A 20,254-nucleotide genomic window follows, 5' to 3' on the forward strand; every position below is an offset into this window, starting at 1 on the left:
TGTTGTATTTGTGGGGAAAATGTGTCCAGCTAAAGACAAGTGCATTGTCTTTGAATGCTATGAGTAGTGAAGCTAATTTGTGTACTCGTGTTTTAAATTTTCGCTATTAAGCCATGTTTAAAGTGTGTTTTGCCATGTTAAATCATCAACCTATTTTTTATATTATCTGAAACCACACATGAGAAATAAAGACCTTTGAATATATATTCATTACACACAGTTTTATTTTCATTAAAGGGATCCAAGGCCTTCACAAAAGGGTTGACTCTTGGTAGCTATACAGTACTAACACAACACACAACGACAACAGAAACAACACAGAGGACTTGTGTGAACGAGTGAAAAGACAAATAAATAAGAGTTTAAGTAGACATTTCATATGAGATCAAACCGAGATGCATCAACAAAACCAATAGCCAGAGGGAAGTGAGCAGAGGCTTAAAACCCTGCAAAGTACAGTAACGCTTTTGTACAATACTCGATTCATTTCTGCAAGTAGCTGATTGTCTATAGGCTTTATTTTTGGTCATGCACAGATGATGTCATTGCTATTGTATTGACAGTGTTGCAATAATTTCACAGTTCTTCCATGTTTATCTCCTCTGCCTCCAGCTTTGATTGTCAGTCTCTTAAGTGTTTGCATTTGATTGTTTGAAGGCTTTTTGTTTGCTGTGTAATGATGCTTGATTGTCACTGGCTGATGGTTCTTTACAAAAAGGTCCCTGCCAATCCAACATATGTATCACTGCTAAATCTGTAACTGAACTGCTAATGTTTTTCTTTTGATAGATCCGGTAAAATATATATATGTATATAAAACAAACAGAAAAACTAATTGATTTACTGTAGTTTTTTGGCAAAACTCATCTGTAATTATGTATATTTTTATGTTCAGCTTTGTATCAGACATATCTAATACAAAGCTGAGACAGGGTGCATCCCTAATGATATTGTTTTTGTGCTTTGAGGATGATTTGAGTCCACAACGTGCTACATTCTTCCCTCCAATAACATCTGACAATATTCCACACTTATCTTCATCATACACGGATGTCTGTACAAAAATATGCAATATCAGTCTTAGTGTAATGTTGCTGGCAGGGGAGGCAGGATGTACCTTGTTTTTGTTTTTTATGGTATGTTTTTTTTTAAGTTTTAGTAAAAGTGATTGCCATAAGCAAGTCTAAAATCTTCACAGTAGCCTCACACAGCTTAGGGAACAAGCTTGCTATCACAATATCATTGAGCTGCTCAAGTAACAAGAAACTGTGGTTACACTTCACAATACAGACATCTGCTGGCATTTACTTAGTACTACTCAATCACTTACTGAAGCAGTTGTGTGTGGTAGAATTCTAGTGATAACCGTGCCATTTGTTCTGCATGTATGAGCAAAAAAATCCTACATTTAAAGAAGCAGTGTGCAGGATTTAGTGCCATCTAGTGGTGCGGCCAGCTGAAACTTTTCCTGTGTTCCAAGTGTGAACTCCAACTTAGGATTTCTTCAGTGTTCATTGCGCGGGAGGTTTTTACAGAGAGCCGATGTATCTGCAGAGGTCTCTTCCCCTCTAAAACAAACTGAACCAGTGATTTAAACTGGTAAAACACTGAATAAAGCAGTTTCATGCTAAAAATCAGTGTTTTTCCAATGCTATCCAGCATATGGTGGACTTCTTTCTCTGATAATGTAAGATTTGAAGCTGGAAAATCCACAGAGGTCTCTTCCTCTCAAAAACAAAAGTGAATTAATACCAGTAAAGACACTGAATAAATCAGTGTTCTCAGCAAGCAATCATCATTTAAACGTATTGGCTATATTTAGCTCCAATTTAGTCTAGCTCCATGTAACCCAAATCTAGCCGATTTAATTTTGAAATTGATTAAATGTAATTTTCGCCATTACAGATGGCGGTAGTAATTAAAATATGTTTATCTCCATTTTTTGGACATGGTCTCTACATAGCTGTATAATTGATGACATCTACACTTTGGCTATGGTTAGACATCTACCAAATTTTCACTGACAGCCCAAATTCAGCCGTGATTTAGCCTAGACGTCAGGTCTTCTTGTAGACGGCTATTAGACGTTTTTTAAACCAAAAAATGCTTGCTGGGTTGTGTTACAAATCAATGTTTCTCCAACGCAGATGGGCTGCTAGACCAACACCTGCTAATGTGTGCTCACATTTATTCTCTGGTAACTTATAATCTAAACGTTCAGGAGGTTTTTACTGGGAGCTGAATTATCCACAGAGGTCTCTTCCTCTCCAAAACAAACAGACCCAGTGACTTAGACTGGTTAAAACACTAAATAAAGCAGTTTCATATTACAAATCTGTGTTTCTCGGATGCTATTCGGCACGTCGCAGACCCAGCTGAATGTTTAGGTTTTTACTAGAAGCTGAAATATCCGCAGAGGTCTCTTCCTCTGTAAAACAGGTGATCAAAAACCAGTAAAAACTCTGAAAGAGGCAGTTTCACGTTACAAATCAGTGTTTTTCCAACGCTACTCGACACATTGCAGATGGGCTGCTAATGCCTCTAATAATTTATAATCCAAACCTTCAGGAGGTTTTTACCGGGAGCTGAATTATCCGCAGAGGTCTCTTCCTCTCCAAAACAAACACACCCACTGATTTAAACGAATAAAAACACTGAAAAAAGCCGTTTCATGTTAAAAATCAATGTTTTTCCAATGCTGTTCGGCTTGTCACGGAGGGGCTGCTAAGTATGGTGGCCAACGCAAAAACACAAATGGCCCTCTGTAGAGTCAATGTTTGGTTTGTCCCTTCTGGGCTGCTGTAGAAACATGGCGGACTCCGTGGATGACGACCTGCTCCCTATGTAGATACAAATGGCTCATTCTAAGGTAACGAAACCATGACGATTCTTATTTTCAGGTCATTATTCACTAAAGAAAACATACTTATTATATTATATTCCATTTCTACAAATAAATCCCCCTGAATCTTACACACTGGACCTTTAAATTTATGGGCTGAGAGTTTGTAGTAACATCAGGCCGACTTTCTGAACTCTTTAGAATTCAAACCTCAAAGCAGTCCTCTGCCACCTCTATCGATAAAAGTTGTTAAAACATACATAACAAGCACTCAAAAGTCTGCTTACTGGCTCTCCAGAGCTTTCAACCACATCTCACGGTGTGTTTAAAGGTTTAGGCAGACACGTTTTCAGTCTAAATGAAAGCCAAAATGTTTAAAACAATAACATATCGTAAAACATTTGAAGGCTCCAGTGCTTATTCTCAACTACCAAGTGATAAAAAGCACCGTTAAATGTTGCAACTCTGCACAGTGTGACCTAAACCCTAAGTAAAGCCTGAATCTAATCCTGACTCTAATTTAATCCTGAACACACCTCAGACTAATCCTATTTCTAATCCTGACCTCAGCCCTATGATTTAACACACTATCCAAACAAAAAGTTCAACCCTATAATACTAAGCAAATACCAGTATGACCCGAGTACTGTCAAGTGCAACCAAAGCTGCTCTTGGCTGAATTTGTAAACATTTAATGCATTTCGGGGTCTGCAACTCATTGAGGCCCCCCTTTATAGCTCAGTCCTGTGCTTCTTTAAAACCCGTGAGTCCCCATATTGTTTTCTCGACACTTTTTTGTTACATGCCCTTTTTTTCCCTCCTCCTTTAGCTTTCGCCGGTCTGCAGCGATTGTCTGTTGTTCACTGTAATCTGGCCCAGTACTGACCCAGGTTATGACTCATGCTCTGCTGCTCAGTTCCTGGAACCTGGACCGGCACTGAAACGCCGGGCGATATGAGCCCTGGGTGGAAGAGAGGCAGAAGACAAACAAAGTCATTTAGCAGAGTTTCATTTACTGTGCACTGCAGCAAGCAAACATAACAGACACACACAGAGTAAATGTCTCCACCCCTGTTGAATAAACCTATATCTACCTCAGATACACTCACCGGTGTTGGAGTTGGCTGAAGACGGAGTCTGCAGATGAGGGGAGGAGTACGCCGATGAGTCAAAGCTGCGCGGAGCAGAGGGGGATGGAGGCAACATGCAGGAGTAGGAGGAGGCCGACTGGGGAGGAATAGACTGAAAGAGTGGAGGAGAGAAGTGGGAAGATTTAGGTTAGATTTATATTGAAATAACAAACTATATTATCTAAGAAAACCTCTTTCAAACATTGTACATAGCCATTGCTGTCCACTGCACCCTGTACTGTAAAGGCAGTTTAAAGTAATGACATCAGTTTAACCACATGGAGGCACTAAAGTAGCGTTGTATGGTAGGAGAAAAGCAGAGCAGTAGCCCAAAGTACATGCAGATTTATTTCACTTCCTTTCTGATCTTTATGTTCGGCTGTTCTTTCTTCCTCCATTGAAACTTTTAATTATAATCAATAAATCAATATTTTTATATTATTGTTGTTACTATTTTGTGCCGACCACTGGAAGACTAATAACTGTCTGGGTAGTCAAATAAGGAAGAAAGGATAACTAAACAAGAATCAAGAGACAAACTGAAAAGTCCGCACATGGTGATTTATGCAGAAAACAATATTATTATTTTTTTTAGCCTTTATTTGATAGGACAGACAAGCGTGAAAGGGGGAGAGAGAGGGAGTGACATGCAGCAAAGGGCCACGGGCTGGAGTTGAACCCGGGCCGCTGCGATAACAGCATTGTACATGGGGCACCTGCTCTACCACTAAACCACCGACACCCCAGAAAACAATATTTAATGCATAGATGTTGAATTATATTTTTAATTTAATGACTCCTGCACCCGTGCAGAGGGGCTGCCCATTAGGGGGAAAACCTGGTGCCCAGGCACTATAGGGGGCAGGGCCCATGGAGCAGTGATCATGTTTATCCTAAATATAAGCCATGATTCATGTATTGATTCATTCATGATTCAATATTCACCATTACCTCATTAAAACAACAAATTTATTGCTGCCTCAGTTAAAATGTAGCCTCTTTCATAATGAACCCCCCCCCCCCCCTTTTCCTGAAAATAATATATGAGTCATTTTTGGTGTGCAACGTGGGAGGCCCGCCACATGACCTGAGAAATTTACTGATCTAAGCTAAAAGACAACAAGCATGTGCATGCCTAGTTTATATGTAACAGATTTGTAGAAGGCCAGTTTACTGGAGCTTGTCAAGGGCCGAGCCATTTCAGTGGGCAGACCTGCCGGTGCATGAACATGTGAAATAAAGAAATAAAACACTGTGTATTTCAGACTGCTGTTGGGACCGGGCTGATAAATTTGATGCATTCAAAGCAATGTAGATGATAAATAATGTGATTTGTCCTCCCTAGTGTCTGAAGCTTTAATAAATCTGATCTATCTGATTTAATTCCTGATGATCTTCAAACAATGGCTAGAGCTTTATATTCTTTGTGCTCCTCACGCAGTGAAGCTTTAACACCAAAATGTTGCTTAGACAGTTGAAAATCTGCTTTAAAAACTTTTCCAGATCAAGAAACAGTTGCAAGGGTGTACAATGGAGGGGCCACATGAAACTGCCAGAAAATTCTGAGCATCACACTTAATTCCCCGCATTTTCACATTTCTTTATCCAAAAATGTGTGTATTTTCTGCATCAATTTATGATGTATTGTATATGTCTTTCACAATGATAAAATAAAAGTCCTCTACTATTTTCACGTTTTTTATTGGGGGGACAAATGCACGTTCTAAATACTGAGGGGGACGTGGCCCCTGTGTCCCCCTGAAATCCATGGCACTGAACTATTCTAGGTAGATGGCGAGTTGTTTCATTTCCATTACCACCAGGAAGCCCTCATATTAGAGTAATGGCTGAGGCTATTTTTGTTATACAAATGTCACACTTACACCTAATCAGAATCTAGATTTTAGAGGTTGTTTTTGACATATCGCCATTTTTTAAATCATATCACTAAATTCACATACTCCCAAATTTGCTTCCCTTGGCCTGTTTTTTTAGGATTGAACGTCACATTTAGATTACCTACTGCTCATATTAATATAATTATAACTAGGGGGAGACATCCCAGGGTGAAATTTTTAACCAATAGATATCACCATGAAACTTCCCCAGTTTATTACTTACAGACAAGAAGAATTATTTTTTACATTACAAGTTTTCTGAAATTGTATGTTTAAATATGCAAATACTGCATAATCTAATTAAATATGCATTGATTTGCATAGATTTCCCATTGGTGTCTCACCTCAAATAATATTATAAATGTAAGTTATTTTGCTTGCATAACAATAGTACGATATATTAAGAGTTTTGATAGGACGAAGAATAAATTATGTTCATAATACTAGAAGTAGTAGCTGTGGGAGTGATATTTATATCTGCAGTAATCTTCATTTATGTATTTATTTTGGCTATTGTGTGTTTTATAATCCTGATATAAAGGAGTTAACGAACACTCTCTGCTCTGTGGTGATGACCTGCTTTGCTAAAGTTTGGAAGGTGCTGATGAATGATGAATGATGAATAGTCCAACCTGGACTCCCGATGAGAAAACTGACAGGGAGCTGTAGCTGGGCAGGGACGACTCAGCCTGACTCAACATGGACCCTGGAGAGAGACACACACACACAAAGCGAGATGGTGAGCGCACACACACACATTTATACACAAGTGACGGGAACATCTCGCAGTGGAAATGTTGTAATATAGATGCGCTCTAATGGAGAAACTCTAATGGTTTGCCTGCCTGCAAATGTCACTCCGAGGTTTGTAATTATAAACTGGTTATATATGTCTGTCGGCACATGTATAAATCATACACAGCAGATGTAAACTCTTACTTAAGGCATTGCTGATGTGCTACATGAATGAATCTATGAAGACGTATATAAAGAGAGATATTATAATGGACGTGTTGCAGTGTGGTGACCTGGTGTTTACCTGAACTGCTGCCGTGCTGCTGATGATAGACGGATGTGTTGAAGGAAGTGGTCAGCGGGGCTTGGCTCTGTGAACAGGAAGTCACCCCGCCTGACCTCCTTTGATTGCGCAGCTTCTCCTCCCTCCTCCACTTGGCTCTTCGGTTTGAGAACCACACCTGTCAATCAGAGAGTCAGAGAGTCAGACTTCCTTATCACGACAAGCTGCATGCTGCTACAGGGTGAGCGTCAGACGTATAAAAACGACAAGAGTTCCTTTACCTGTATCCTCGCCTCTGGTAAATCAATCTTGTTTGCCAATCTCTCCCTCGCAAAGACATCTGGGTAATGTGTCCTTTCAAACTCTGTGGATGATATTAACTAATGTCAAACACACAGTGAGAGTCTTAATCGAGGGTGACAGGACTATTGGGGAGCAGCTCGGCTAAGAAACCCTTGCTGTGTGGTGTTAACATGTTTTAATTTATCGGTTTATGTGAAAACAAAGCACAAGCTTTACATCCATTCAAAAGCAAATTAATTTAGTATAACAGTCATTTATTGCAGTCCTTGTTAGCAATTTTCCAAAAGGGATGCACATAATGAAGAATAAATGGCATTAAATTAAACCCAGAATGTGAATCTGAAGCCTTTTACACCTTCCCCTTTTTACTTAAATTAAATCACCTATTAATTATCACATTATTTGGACAGATATTAACCCGCGTGTCAGATAATTACAGCTTAAAATCGTCATCACTAATTATCTTGTCATGGAATACACACAAATCCAGGACGCTGAGATGTATCCTTACAACCAGATTTGAAATATTTATCTGTTGCACTTTGTATAAATTATTTAACATTATGGAACATGCAGAAAGTTCAAACGAAAGGATTCATGTCGAGAAGCTGCCTAAGCACTTTATTTCAAAGTAGGCTGACTAAAATTAAGCTGAAGAAAAACCCTTATAGGCCTTCATTTGTCATCGTTTATTCTATAGATCTAAATTTGGCGTCGTGTCTCTCATGTATAACAGACACAGAGTAAGTTGTGAGTACGTATCAATAAAACTTTTCTCTATAAAAGAATCATTCCTCATTGTGGGAGTTAATTAAAAAGTTGACAAACGGCTGACATTTTTGTTGTTGACAAGTCAGAACAAGAATATGCCTCACCCTCTAACTGAGTCATCCTAATGAACTCTGAATTCTCAGGTCTGGTAATGGAGCGATCTTTATGGATTTTGCTGCCTGCACTTATGATGCTTAACATTAGTTTAGCATGTCGATAAAATGGCAGCAGAGGAAACAAATCAGTTGAGTTGATTACATCTGAAATGCTCATTATGTTGTCATTTTAACACATATATTGTTGTGCCTATAATATTAACTGGTTACCAGTGTTGTAAATAACTGCAGATTAAAGTTCCCACTGGTAACACATGGTTAATAAACCCATATTGCCCAGAGATTACAACACTGGCTCTATAAATTAAGTCTGTCTCACAAATTGTTCTAATTGGCTTGGTTATAATTGGCGTCTGTGTCAACACATGATTGTTATTGTGCCTTGGCCGCGCACTGAGGTCAGTGTACCTCATTAATGTCATTTGCACAGAGTGACCACAGTGATACATTTCCACTCGGCTGCACAGTGGACATTGCGTCCTTATTTAGCTCAAGGGCCCCGCTGCAGCCATATCCAGTCAAGGGTGGCTTTCTGATCCCTCTCAGCGGATATCGGGCCATGAGGGCCGGATCTCGCTGCATAACACGACCACAGTAATGATGCATTATCAAAACTCTGCTGTGCACGCTGCCCGAGGCTTTTTTGGAGCAGATAAGGAATATTTGTGGAGTTAAGATTCTGGATGATTTGCATCTTTAAGGGATCATGGGTGGCTCTCTCATCATAAAAATCCTGTCCTGCCCCAAAAAAATTGCTCATATTTACGCCCCTTGCCATTTACCAAGAAGCTGTAAACAAGGTGTAAAGGCTATAATCCAGTAACAAAGGTGTTGGCAGGGGAAAAAAGCAGCAGGGCAAGCTGCGTCATGACACACTCCAGTCTGGCTCGTGCTCATGGAGGGCAGCGATTGGCTGCGAGAGAAGGGAGAGAGCTGTGCGTGCTTGCATTGGCCTGACCTTTCTCCAGAGCCTCGATCTGCTCCTGCGTGAAGCTGGTCCGGTTCCTCTGCAGCTTCCTCTTGAGCTGCAGCCTCAGCTGAGACTCCTCGCCCTCGTCCCTCTCCACGGGGACTCCTCCCCCTCTGCCCGTCCCTCCTCCCCCTGCCTCCCCACCCAGGCTGCCCTCCGTGTCCAGCAGACAACCCTCAGACACTGGTCAAAGAGGAAGGCGACAAAAGAGTGTTAAGAAAATGGAGCAACGACACATTTTTTTAGAATAACAGGATGTGCAGAAGTTGGTGAGTGAAGCCACAAGTGACCCTTTAATGTGGTTTAAATCTGGGGACACTGAACTGACGATCTGTGAGAAGCTGCTCCCTCACCTGTGCTGTGTTGCGTCTGAACGCTGGTGGGGTCATGGTACCAGTTGTTAGGCCCGCTCCAGTTTGAGCCGCTCTGCAGGTTCAGCATAGTTAACTTCTCATACATACTATGAGTGTCAAAACCACCATGAAGAGAAATAAAGGAGTCCTGTCCTGTGCGTGTCCACCCCTGTTTACTGTCACCTTTTGGCTCCTCTTTCCCCCCTTCAGTCCTCCAGTCCTTCCTCCTGGAGGGGTGGTGGTGGGGGTTAGAGGAAGAGGAGAAGAAGGAGGGGTTGAGATCGCATGAGTTCACACATGGTCGGCATTGTGGCGAATTAGCCTCATGATGACAGACAGAAATGGAGTTAGTTACAAGCCCGCTGTCGTAATGTGTGTGTGTTATACATTGGTACGCTGGTATACCATGGGGAGCGAAGGTACATTAGAACCCACTCTGAAAGCCATGACATTTATTATGCTACTTGCTTTTAGCTCTATCTTTTTGCATGCACACACACACACACACACACACACACACACACACACACACACACGTATGCATGGAAAGACACTGCATTTACATGTAGCCACGAACTGGCATTGCGCGGCAGCTTTATGAGCAAGATCCCATTTAAACCAAGTCCATGTTTAACTTTCACTGCAAGACATTGTGTGCACAAGTGTGTCCACAAACATCATTATCTGCCTGGTCTGAGATAAATAAAAGCTTTCTTTTCTCCTCTTATCTTATTTGCATTCCCCCTTTTTTTTTAAATGTCCTCTTTGCAGAGTGAAAAAGGAATGCAAAGGTATGTCAATACTGAGCCAAATCTGCAGCGGCACAATGTCAAAGGTCAAATTTCATTCATTCGGACGAGACAGCTCCATAACAACAGTGCATTCATCTGACGTTCAATTACAATCTAGAGGTTATTCTGTGATGGTGAAGTAACTTGATCCCGAAGCCTCCACCTCAGCCCGCATTAAAAAAGTGACCTTACACACATAAAAGCACTAGAAGGACTAGATTTTTTTGTGTTTTGCAAACTTACCAAGTGTCCAGGTGAAATGATGCGCCGCGTCCTGTGCGTTACTTTCCTCCTCCGTGGACCTTTATTCCCCTGTTCCCCCTGCGTCCCTAGTTCTCCAGCTTTGTTGACAATAACTGTGTGTGTGTGTGTGTGTAAAGCCGAGAGTGTAGCGGAGAGAGATGGAGAGAGTTAGACAGGGTGAGAGAGAGTGAAAGAGGGAGAGGGGGGGCTCTGGAGAGAAATGCGTCTGCGGGCACTCTTGTCCTCCAAGCGATGGAGAGAGAGAGGGAGAGAGAAAGAGAGGGAGGGAAAGAGAGGGAGAGAGAGAGAGGGAGCCACCGAGGGGTGACAAAGTGAGTCAACATCAGTGTCAAGTTTGAACTTAATGCCAGCGAGAGGAGGAGGGGAGGCCGAGAGAGTGGAGCATAAAGCACAGATAATGGAGAGATAGTGGATGATAAATAGATGATGGAGCTCAATTTTAACCATAAATTTCACATTAATACGAAGAATAATCAGCAGATGAGTGTGTTACCTTTTTTTCACCCAAACACATCTGCAACCAGACGACTGATACTGTTAGATGAATATATGAATGAATAAATAATTCTTATTTCGATTACATACATCCGGAAAAACAAAGATTATTTACACAAATTTTCTCACAGTCAGTAACCGAAAAAAGGAACAGGCTGAAACCCCAGGCTAATTATTGCCTATCCTATATCAACCAAAGAATAACCCAGAATATCAACTATACCAAAAACAGGAAATAAATAAATTAATAAATAAATTATACTCTAAATTATAATCCACACATTTTAAGGCTTTTTAAAAACTCAGCAGAGAGCTACACAGTTTCAAATCAGCACTGAGTCCAAAAACACATCTGTATTTTACATTCTCACTTCACATGTTTCATGAATAAACAATCCTTTTAAATTATAATTTCCTTCTCTTAATCTAAAAAAAAATTGCATACAGGCAGGAAGGTTTCTGTTCCCACAAGCATGGACTCATTTTTATTGATCCTCATTTAGATGCTTTAAAACTTTGATAAAGCTCTGACGTGTCCATGTGCACCTGCTATCATAAAATACTGCATTCAGCAACTGCACACAGAAGCAGATATTTTAGGCAAGAATTAAGAGATAGATGATTAGTAGGGAATGAATATTAGGCTTAACAACATGTTGATATGTTGATTTTTCTTATCTTGTCAACATACATTTTATATATTTTTTATTTATTTCTGTGTCGTGTCATTTGGCCCATCCCTCATGGGATTACAAGACACCACTTTTTTACAAAACGTACATCTTCTGGTCTTGCATACAAAACATGTGGAAAAAGAAAAAGAAACACAGACAATACATAGGTTTATATATATATATATATATATATATATATATATATATATATATATATAACATAACTATCACGTATCTATACATTATCTTGATAAAGAGCTTTTTTCCTATTCTCAAAAGAGTTTCACAAAATGAAACTCATTTTCTATATCATTTACACAACACAGTGGACAAATCCGCCTTTCTTCTTCTAAATTAACATACCATCCAGTTTCCACAGTCAAAGGTAAAATACCAGATCTCAGCTGGGCACATAAAAATCTCTGCTTTTTAGACAAATTATATTCAACATAATTCTCTTTTCCATATTCAGTTTTTATCCTCGTAAAAGTGCGCAATTTTGGTTTAGTCCATATAACCTCAGCCCACTGTCCTTTTTCGCAAACAGAGTCTTTAAACAAATTAGTGTTAAAGTTTTCATAATTTAAAAGGCACTGACAAACCCAGAGCTACAAAATAATGTACGCACATGCTTAGACCAGGAACCAACAGTTTGTTTATCCCAAACAAAGATTTGCTTCGTAAGCCTGCTTTCCTGCATATCAAGTAACCGATTCCGTAACTGAACTATACATACCTTACAGCGTTGGAAGATATTTGTGCACAGCCAGGAAATATCTTACAGCACTATTTTGTACTGATTGACACACAGAAATATTTCTGAGGCCCCTAACCCCAGCAGTATAATCGAGCACTGGACATACACAAACAGCTTTGAATATGTTTGGAAACTCATATCTTTCAGATTTTTTACTCTTACCAATGATTCCTCCCAGAGAGAACTTTAACAACTTCTATAAAATTCATGTGTTCATCAACATAGAAACTGAGATATTTATGAGAATCTGCGTAATTCATTTATGTGATCCAACTTTAAACTGGATCTTTTGGTTAATAGACAGTCTCCATTTTTTACACCACTCATTAGTGTAAGAAAGCATTTGCTGCATTTTTTCTCCAGATGGAGACAGTAAAACTATGTCATCTGCATACAGAAGAATACTTAACGTCTCCCTTCCTCACATTACACCACTATTTAAAGTTTTGATTTCTTTAGCCAAATCATTTATGTTTATGTTATCAACATATAATTAACAAATAAATGTAGTGAGAGATATTTCTCCAATTATACATAGCAATATTAAGTATAAAATACCATATTTGGTTGATTTTTTTTAATTATAATGATTATAATGATAGCTTAATAACAGATCATATTATTGTCTGTTAGAGACACTGATAAAGATCATGTTTCAGTCTGTATCATTCATCATTAAAACATATTACAACTTCTCTGTGACCACATATAGTTAAAGAGGAGTATGTTCAGATTATTGACAACTTGTTTCATTGAATTATTTAATGTTACTGGATATACTAATGTGATAAAGATGTTAATGTCTAGCACGATAATATTTAACCATAATGGATGAAGATATTTGTTCAATAAATTTAAGTAATATCTGTTTGATTTTTAGCTAATTTTGAAAAAATTAAAAAACTAAATCATTTCATAATATAAATTATTTTTGATTTAAAAAAAAAACTCACAAAATTGTTCATTTATTTTATTTGTTCATTTCATTTATTTGACTCACAGCCATATCACATGGTATGGAGTGCAAATATTAAATATAATAAAAAAAACAATGGCACATGGTGCGGCAAACCAATGCTACTTAAACAAATTTAATTTAAACATAGATGGACAGTTTGATAATACTCTGGTGAAAACCTTTCTCTGTAAGTTATCAAGCTTCCATTCTGACATTTAAACAAAATATAATACTCATCTCCCACACGGTTATCATCACAAAGGTTGCAGATCCTCTGGTTTTTGTTGTTATGGACAGTATTAAGTTTTACGAAAGCATGCTCTGTGTTTGTTTGTCTCCGAGTGAGGGCTACAATTAAGTGTTTTCATTATCTGCAGATTTATTTCTTGATTAACTTGTTAATTGTTTGTTCCATAAAATGTCAAAAAATACAGAAAAATGTCAACAATTTTCTTAAAAATTAAATTATTAAATTAAAGATAGCCAAAATTTATTTCATAAATAAGTAAGAAAAAGCAGCAAATGATCAAATTTGTCAAGCTGAAAATGTTTGGTGTTTCTGTTTGAAAAATTACTCCACTTTAAACTGTAGCTTTTTTTCTTCATCAGCTATTGTTCTGCCCCTGCTATGTTAATCCTTTAACACCAGTGTTTGAGGCCTACAGTGCTGTAAAGGAGTTGGAGGTATGCAGCTAAAGTTCCCACCAGTTATTCTTTAACACAAGGCCTAAAAAATGCAGACATTGAGTAACAGCTGTTCCCAGAGCACCTGTGTATTGTTCCCTGACTACAGAGGTATTGTTCTCCTGCTATAACACTGTGCTTAAAGCCATGGGACAATAAACAAAGGCATCGTCTGGCCCCAGAGCAGGTTAAAGGAGCACCATACAGAAACCCTTGACGGCAGACACACAAGGTCTGATGTGAGGCGTAAGTAATGACGCAGGTATGACGGTATGTATGGTGGAGTCAAAGAGCCGGAGCAGAGTAGAACTGGGGGTTTAAATATATCCCTTTGCAGTGGAGAGGGAGAGAAGAAGAGAGAGATGGAAGATGGGAGCAGGGAGGCAGAGGGGAGAGATAGAGAGAGTGAAGAGGAAGTATGTGACTTTGGGGTGGGTGTTGGGGCTCGGGGATGGGGAGGGTGCCAGCTTGTTTTATTTCCGGTTGACAAGACTTTGCGCTCCCTTTCTCTCTGTCGCTCCCTCTCTCTTTCATACTATGCTATTCTTTCTCCGCTGCCCCCATTGCTCTGTCCCCCCCCCCCCACCCTCTCCTCCTCTGCCTCCTCTCTTTCTCTGTTACTTTCCTCCAAGACGTGCCTCGGAGAAAGGAAAGGACTTGACAAGTTCAAAGGTAAAAAGGAGTAAGAACAGTGGTGGAAGAAGCATTAAGATCTTTTAGTTAAGTACTAATAACACACTATAACATCTCTCCACTACAAGTTAAAGCCCTGAATTCAACATTTTACTAAAGCAGAAGTGCAAACATCTCATCATCAAGTATAAAATTTGTGCTCACTTTGCAGAATGACTACATATCATTACATATATTACATTATTGCGTTGCTATACTGATTCACAAACACAGGCAGCATTTTAATGTTCGTAGCTGGTGGAGGTGGAGCTCATTTAAGCTACTTTACCTTATGTTGGGTAGCTTCATCTACTACAATTAGGGCTGTATGATAAAAAAAAAATATATGATTTGTAGGCCGCGGCATCTCTGTAGCACCACAATACTTCATTAATTTTATCAAAAAATTGCAGCTCCTGTGATTTGGATATTCACCTGACCATACTGCAATTTTTAATTTCAATATCTTTTATTGAGCAGATGGATTCCACATATAGTCAACATCTACATTTGAGGCTCATTTTTCTGAATTTAACAATTATGCGCAATATACTGAGATCCAAAAGGGATCAGATGTTAAAGTGGGCACAGAGGTAGGATCAAATAAGGTCGTAAAATAAAGTGCAAATACATCAACATAAAATAATATGATAGAAAAAAAAAGAAAAATAACAGTAGCAAGAACAAGCTGACCATTATCTCCAAAGTCGCAGGGCTGACCATACTGCAATTTTGATAATGTTTTGATTTAATGGTGCTGCCTGAATTATAATGCTTCATATTTTACAAAATCATCATATGTTTTGTGTGAAATAATAATGTGCATATGCTCTAATCTGTCAAATCAATGCAGTGGAGTAAAAAAATGCAATATCTGCCTCTAATATTTCGTTTAGTAGAAGAGTAAAGTAGCAAAGAAAGTGGAAATACTCATGTGCAAGTTCTTTTTTATGGTATTTGAGCGAATATACTTTGAAGTAACTGAGGGAAAGCTGAGGAACAAAACAGTTTGGTTCATTTAAAACTTTTTTGTGTAATAAAGTGATTAAGTGAAGACAAGTGCAGGGACATAAACAGCTGGAAGACATTATATAAAGTGAGACATAGGATCAAAATGAAAGGGGACACAGTAAAAATGTGGTATTAACACCCCTCCACACACACACACACACACACACACACACACACACCCCTGTGTTTTTTAGCTGGTCTGTTTTTCCTTTATTGTGAAATCATTGTTACATCTTATTGTGTTCCAGTTGTTGGAATGTGGCTTAACCTATGTGATCCCTATGTGCTGAGTGCAATAACGTGTGTGTGTGTGTGTGTGTGAGTGTCTGTGTGGTTTTTGCGTGTGTGTGTGTGAGTGAGGCGGCGCGTGCTTCACTGCAAAGATTCATGTAGCTCCAGGACATGCATTTTTTTAGTGCATCTTGTTAGTTCATTCCTGTCACCTCTCTCTCTCTCTCTCCCTCTCTCTCGCCATCCCTTGCTTTTTCAGCGCTGAAGGGGGGATGGGGAAGGGGTGGTGGACGGGCCTGCAAGGGGAGGGGAGGGGGAGGCGGCGGCGGTGGAGGCAGTCGCCATGGTTACAATGCCATGACAAATATTCATCAAGTCGTTAAAATAAAAACAAACTGGAGTGCATTATAATTGCTCTTACTGACTGGATCCTGTAATGCGTTCATATATTATGAGTGAGAGGAGTGGAGTGGAAGGGGCACGCACACAAAAACACACTGTTGGTGATTAAAATAAAAAAGTGAGTATCGGCTGACCCGAGGGCACATGTGACACACACACACTCACACACACACACACACACAGCAACTCTTTGTGTATAACTTTATATTTCCATTACCTGTTTATGGAATTCCCTATGAGTACTTTCGTGAGTCTCTCCTCTCTTTTCTCTTTGTCCCTCCATCTCTCGCTCTTCCTCTACTGTTGTGTAGCCCGAGGCGATACTGTGATGTGTCCTCCCTCTGTCCCTCCCTCCCTCTCCCTCTCTCTCTGTCCCTGTCACCTTCAATTGCTCTGTGAAACTAGACACACTGCCTGGGGCGGGGAGGCAGGGAGGGAGGGAAGAGAGGAAAAGAGAGAAGGAAAAAGAGAGACAGACAGACAGCTTTATAGACAGACAGACAGACAGACAGACAGACAGACAGAAGGAATAAACATTTGGTGTCATGTAAAAAAAAAAAAAAAAACATGGTAACCACAGCCCACATGTGTGGCACACAAGTTATCTTAATCTTTACAATCCAGCCAAAACACTCAAATAATTTAGTGTCAGAAACACACAATGAAATACATACACACATCTACCCAATTTAGGACAGCGTTTGACCTTTGACCTGGGTGAATTATGCTACCGCCTAATCCAACATGGATGCTCCAGGATGCTGTTTATTTTGTGTGTGGTTATAACCCAGTTGCTTCTACTTGAACTGATACCTGTTAAACTGGTTTCTACTTCCCACTGAGAGCAAGGAACATGAGTACTCCTTACAAACACTCCTGTTTGTACTCCTAGAGTCCCTACAAATACAAACAGTGAAGCTTCAGCGCAACCTCAAAACAGTTCAAGCAACTTCTAAAGAACAGAGTTTAATACCTGGAATCAATGTAAGGCCTATTATAGTAGGTATAATATCAAATAATAACTTTTAAGGAGGACGTAAAACACCAGAACTAATAATCATACTGCAACTGGCAGTCAAGTGTCTTTACACACAGATAAATTTCATTGGGCCTATGAGATTAAACTGAATGTTCACATTTGAAGAGGCTGATCATCTTTGATCCTCATTGACATTACTAAAACATAAGATATGATACGATACGATACGATACGATACGATACAAAGTGCTACCATACCATTCCATGCGATGTGATACGATCCGATACGGCGTGATACGATACAATACAATGCGATATCATACCATGCGATACGATATGATGTGAGACCATACCATTCCATGCGATATGATACGATGCAATACAATGAGATAAGGGAAATACAGTTGTTACCACAGCACAAGGACAGCAATAGAACAGATCAACAGAGAAAATAGAAGAATAAATAAGAGGTGTATGAAAAACTAAATGTAAATAAGTATATAATGAAAAAAAAAGTTGTCTGTTTAAATGTGATGAAGCTTTGGCATGTCCACATGTATGTAAATATTTAGGAAAGATGATAATATGCTATATTTTTTAATAAGGTAAAAATAAATTATAATATTAGGTTTAACAAGACAGTATTATATTCATTATCTGCTTGTCACTGATATGATAAATGTGTCAAATGTCAAAAAGCATTATCCATCATAGTAAAACATCCATCCATCCATTTTCGTAACTGCTTATCCTCTTGAGGGTCGCGGGGGGGCTGGAGCCTATCCCAGCTGACATTGGGTGAGAGGCAGGGTACACCCTGGACAGGTCACCAGACTATCACAGGGCTGACACATAGAGACAGACAACCATTCACGCTTACATTCACACCCACGGTCAATTTAGAGTCACCAATTAACCTGCATGTCTTTATTCTCCATTCCAGAATAAATAAAGGTGAGAATGTCTTTGGCCCTGTTTAGACGACAACGGTTTCTCTAAAAAACGGAAAAGTCTGTCCTTTGCGTTTTAAAAAACTTCTGCATTTATATGACGACGTTATTGAAACGATTCCTGTTCACACAGAGCCACAAAATCTACTGGAAACGCTGTAGTATGCACGCCAGGCCAATGGGTGAGAGGGTAAATTTGCAAAGCAACACCGCTGAAGCGCCTTCCTCTACAACGCGGTTATTACATACCAAAACAAAGAAGACACAATGGCGAAAGCATGCACAGATAACTTTGTCTGGATGGACGACGAGGTGGAGTTGCTACAGTAACAGATCTACACTTCACTTCAAATCAACAGCGTGAGCAGCACAAACAGAGCTCGGCATTGTTGTTGTGACGTCGGCATGCCTAGTGACTGGAACTGTAATGCACATGTGCGAAAAGTCTCCGTTTTCAGAGGAACTGCATATTGCAAGTTTACATGACAACCGAGATGCTGCCGTTTCCAAAAAGTTGCACTCTGGAACCTGTTTTCGAATCGTTGCGTTTTCAGGCACCCAAAACACCACTGTCGTGTAAACGATTGGCCAAAACGCAACTAAAGTATACCGTTTTCAGTTGAAATCGTTGTCGTATAAATGGGGCCTCTGGACTGGGGGAGGAAGCTGAAGTACCCGAAAACCCAGGCTGACACGGGGAGAACATGCAAACTCCGCACAGAAGGGCTCCCTATAGTAAAACATGTATACCTCAAATAAAACATCCCATGTAGCAGGGTCATAATCACATATCTAACATTAGGCGGGACCATTGTCAATCTACAACCTCTGTGACCCAACTTTTGTGGGGAGTCTGGGAAGAATTAACCCCTGGAGACATTTTAAGAAAAACTTAACAGCTGAGCTGACCATTTTTGAGACAAAAACCTTCAGTCAGGAGCTCTTAAAGTTTGGATGACTGGGTGCTATTTTAGGAAACTAGGATATGATTATGGCTTGAGAGCTACGTGAGAAAAAGCACACACACTATGACTTTTTATGATCTTTTTTATGCCATATATTACACACTATGAAAATTTTAGTGACTTTTTTCATGACATACTAAACTATGATCCTTTATGACATTGTTTATGACACACTAACACTTTACATACTTTGCATGTAATCCCTTGTGTTTTCAATGACAGCATGACCACAGTATGAATTTCTGAGCAGGATGTCAGTCTGCGTGAATCTACAAATTTAGATGGCTACACTGGTATGTTGTGTACCCCCAACCATGCCCATGAGCTGTTCTGGGACTTCAAAATACACACTTGATGAGAGGCCATTGGTTGATCTTCATCTACCTGCAACTGTCCAGACACCATGATGAGGACACAACTATCTATCATGAGATGGAAGTCTTGTTCAATGATGATGTGCTTAATATGCTGGAAAAGCAAGCTTACTAATTTTCCAGTGATGGCTGCTGTCCCCTGAAACGCGGACCCTTCCCATTGTCAAACAGGCCTCAGCACAATAGAGGTTACCCAGTCCTGTCCTGTTGGTACTGTCAAACTGGTTGTAATATTCTTGGACAAGAATCTTTTGCCATATTTCTTTCTCACAAGCCATCTGTGAAGCTTTGGATTTTTTCTAAATAGTGGGCGAGCCAGCATGGAGCTACAGAGATCCAATCAAGGATGATGGGGTTCCTGCTTTCTCCAAGTTATGACAATACACTTGACAAAAACTCTAACAATCAACAGCTATACCCTACGTAACACTCACTTTACATTCTTGTTTCCCACCTTTTAATATATTTAATTGGCTGATAAAGGTTGTCTGAGTCACTGGCTTCGTTTTACGTCTCTCCTAAAAACGTACTTCCATCGGAAAGCATATCCTGACTTTATCTGAGCTGTCTGTCTATTTCATTATTATTTTATTTTATTATCTTACTGATGTTATTTCCCATTAATCATCATATATTACCTTGATTT

General features: G+C 39.5%; 1 protein-coding gene across 1 annotated transcript; it reads right to left on the reverse strand.

Moving 5' to 3' along the window:
• Positions 1-225: 225 nt before the first annotated feature.
• pax10 (paired box 10) lies at positions 226-10,719 on the reverse strand. Its single transcript, XM_049564310.1, has 8 exons — positions 10,436-10,719; positions 9,402-9,628; positions 9,037-9,231; positions 7,170-7,252; positions 6,910-7,066; positions 6,503-6,576; positions 3,952-4,084; positions 226-3,803 (listed from the first exon to the last, which is right to left on the reverse strand). The coding sequence occupies exons 2-8, from the start codon at positions 9,505-9,507 to the stop codon at positions 3,703-3,705; spliced, it is 849 nt and encodes a 282-aa protein (XP_049420267.1). The 5' UTR covers positions 9,508-9,628; positions 10,436-10,719; the 3' UTR covers positions 226-3,702.
• Between the last annotated feature and the right edge of the window lie 9,535 nt (positions 10,720-20,254).

Source organism: Epinephelus fuscoguttatus, linkage group LG20, assembly GCF_011397635.1.
Source record: "Epinephelus fuscoguttatus linkage group LG20, E.fuscoguttatus.final_Chr_v1".
NCBI lineage: Eukaryota > Metazoa > Chordata > Actinopteri > Perciformes > Serranidae > Epinephelus > Epinephelus fuscoguttatus.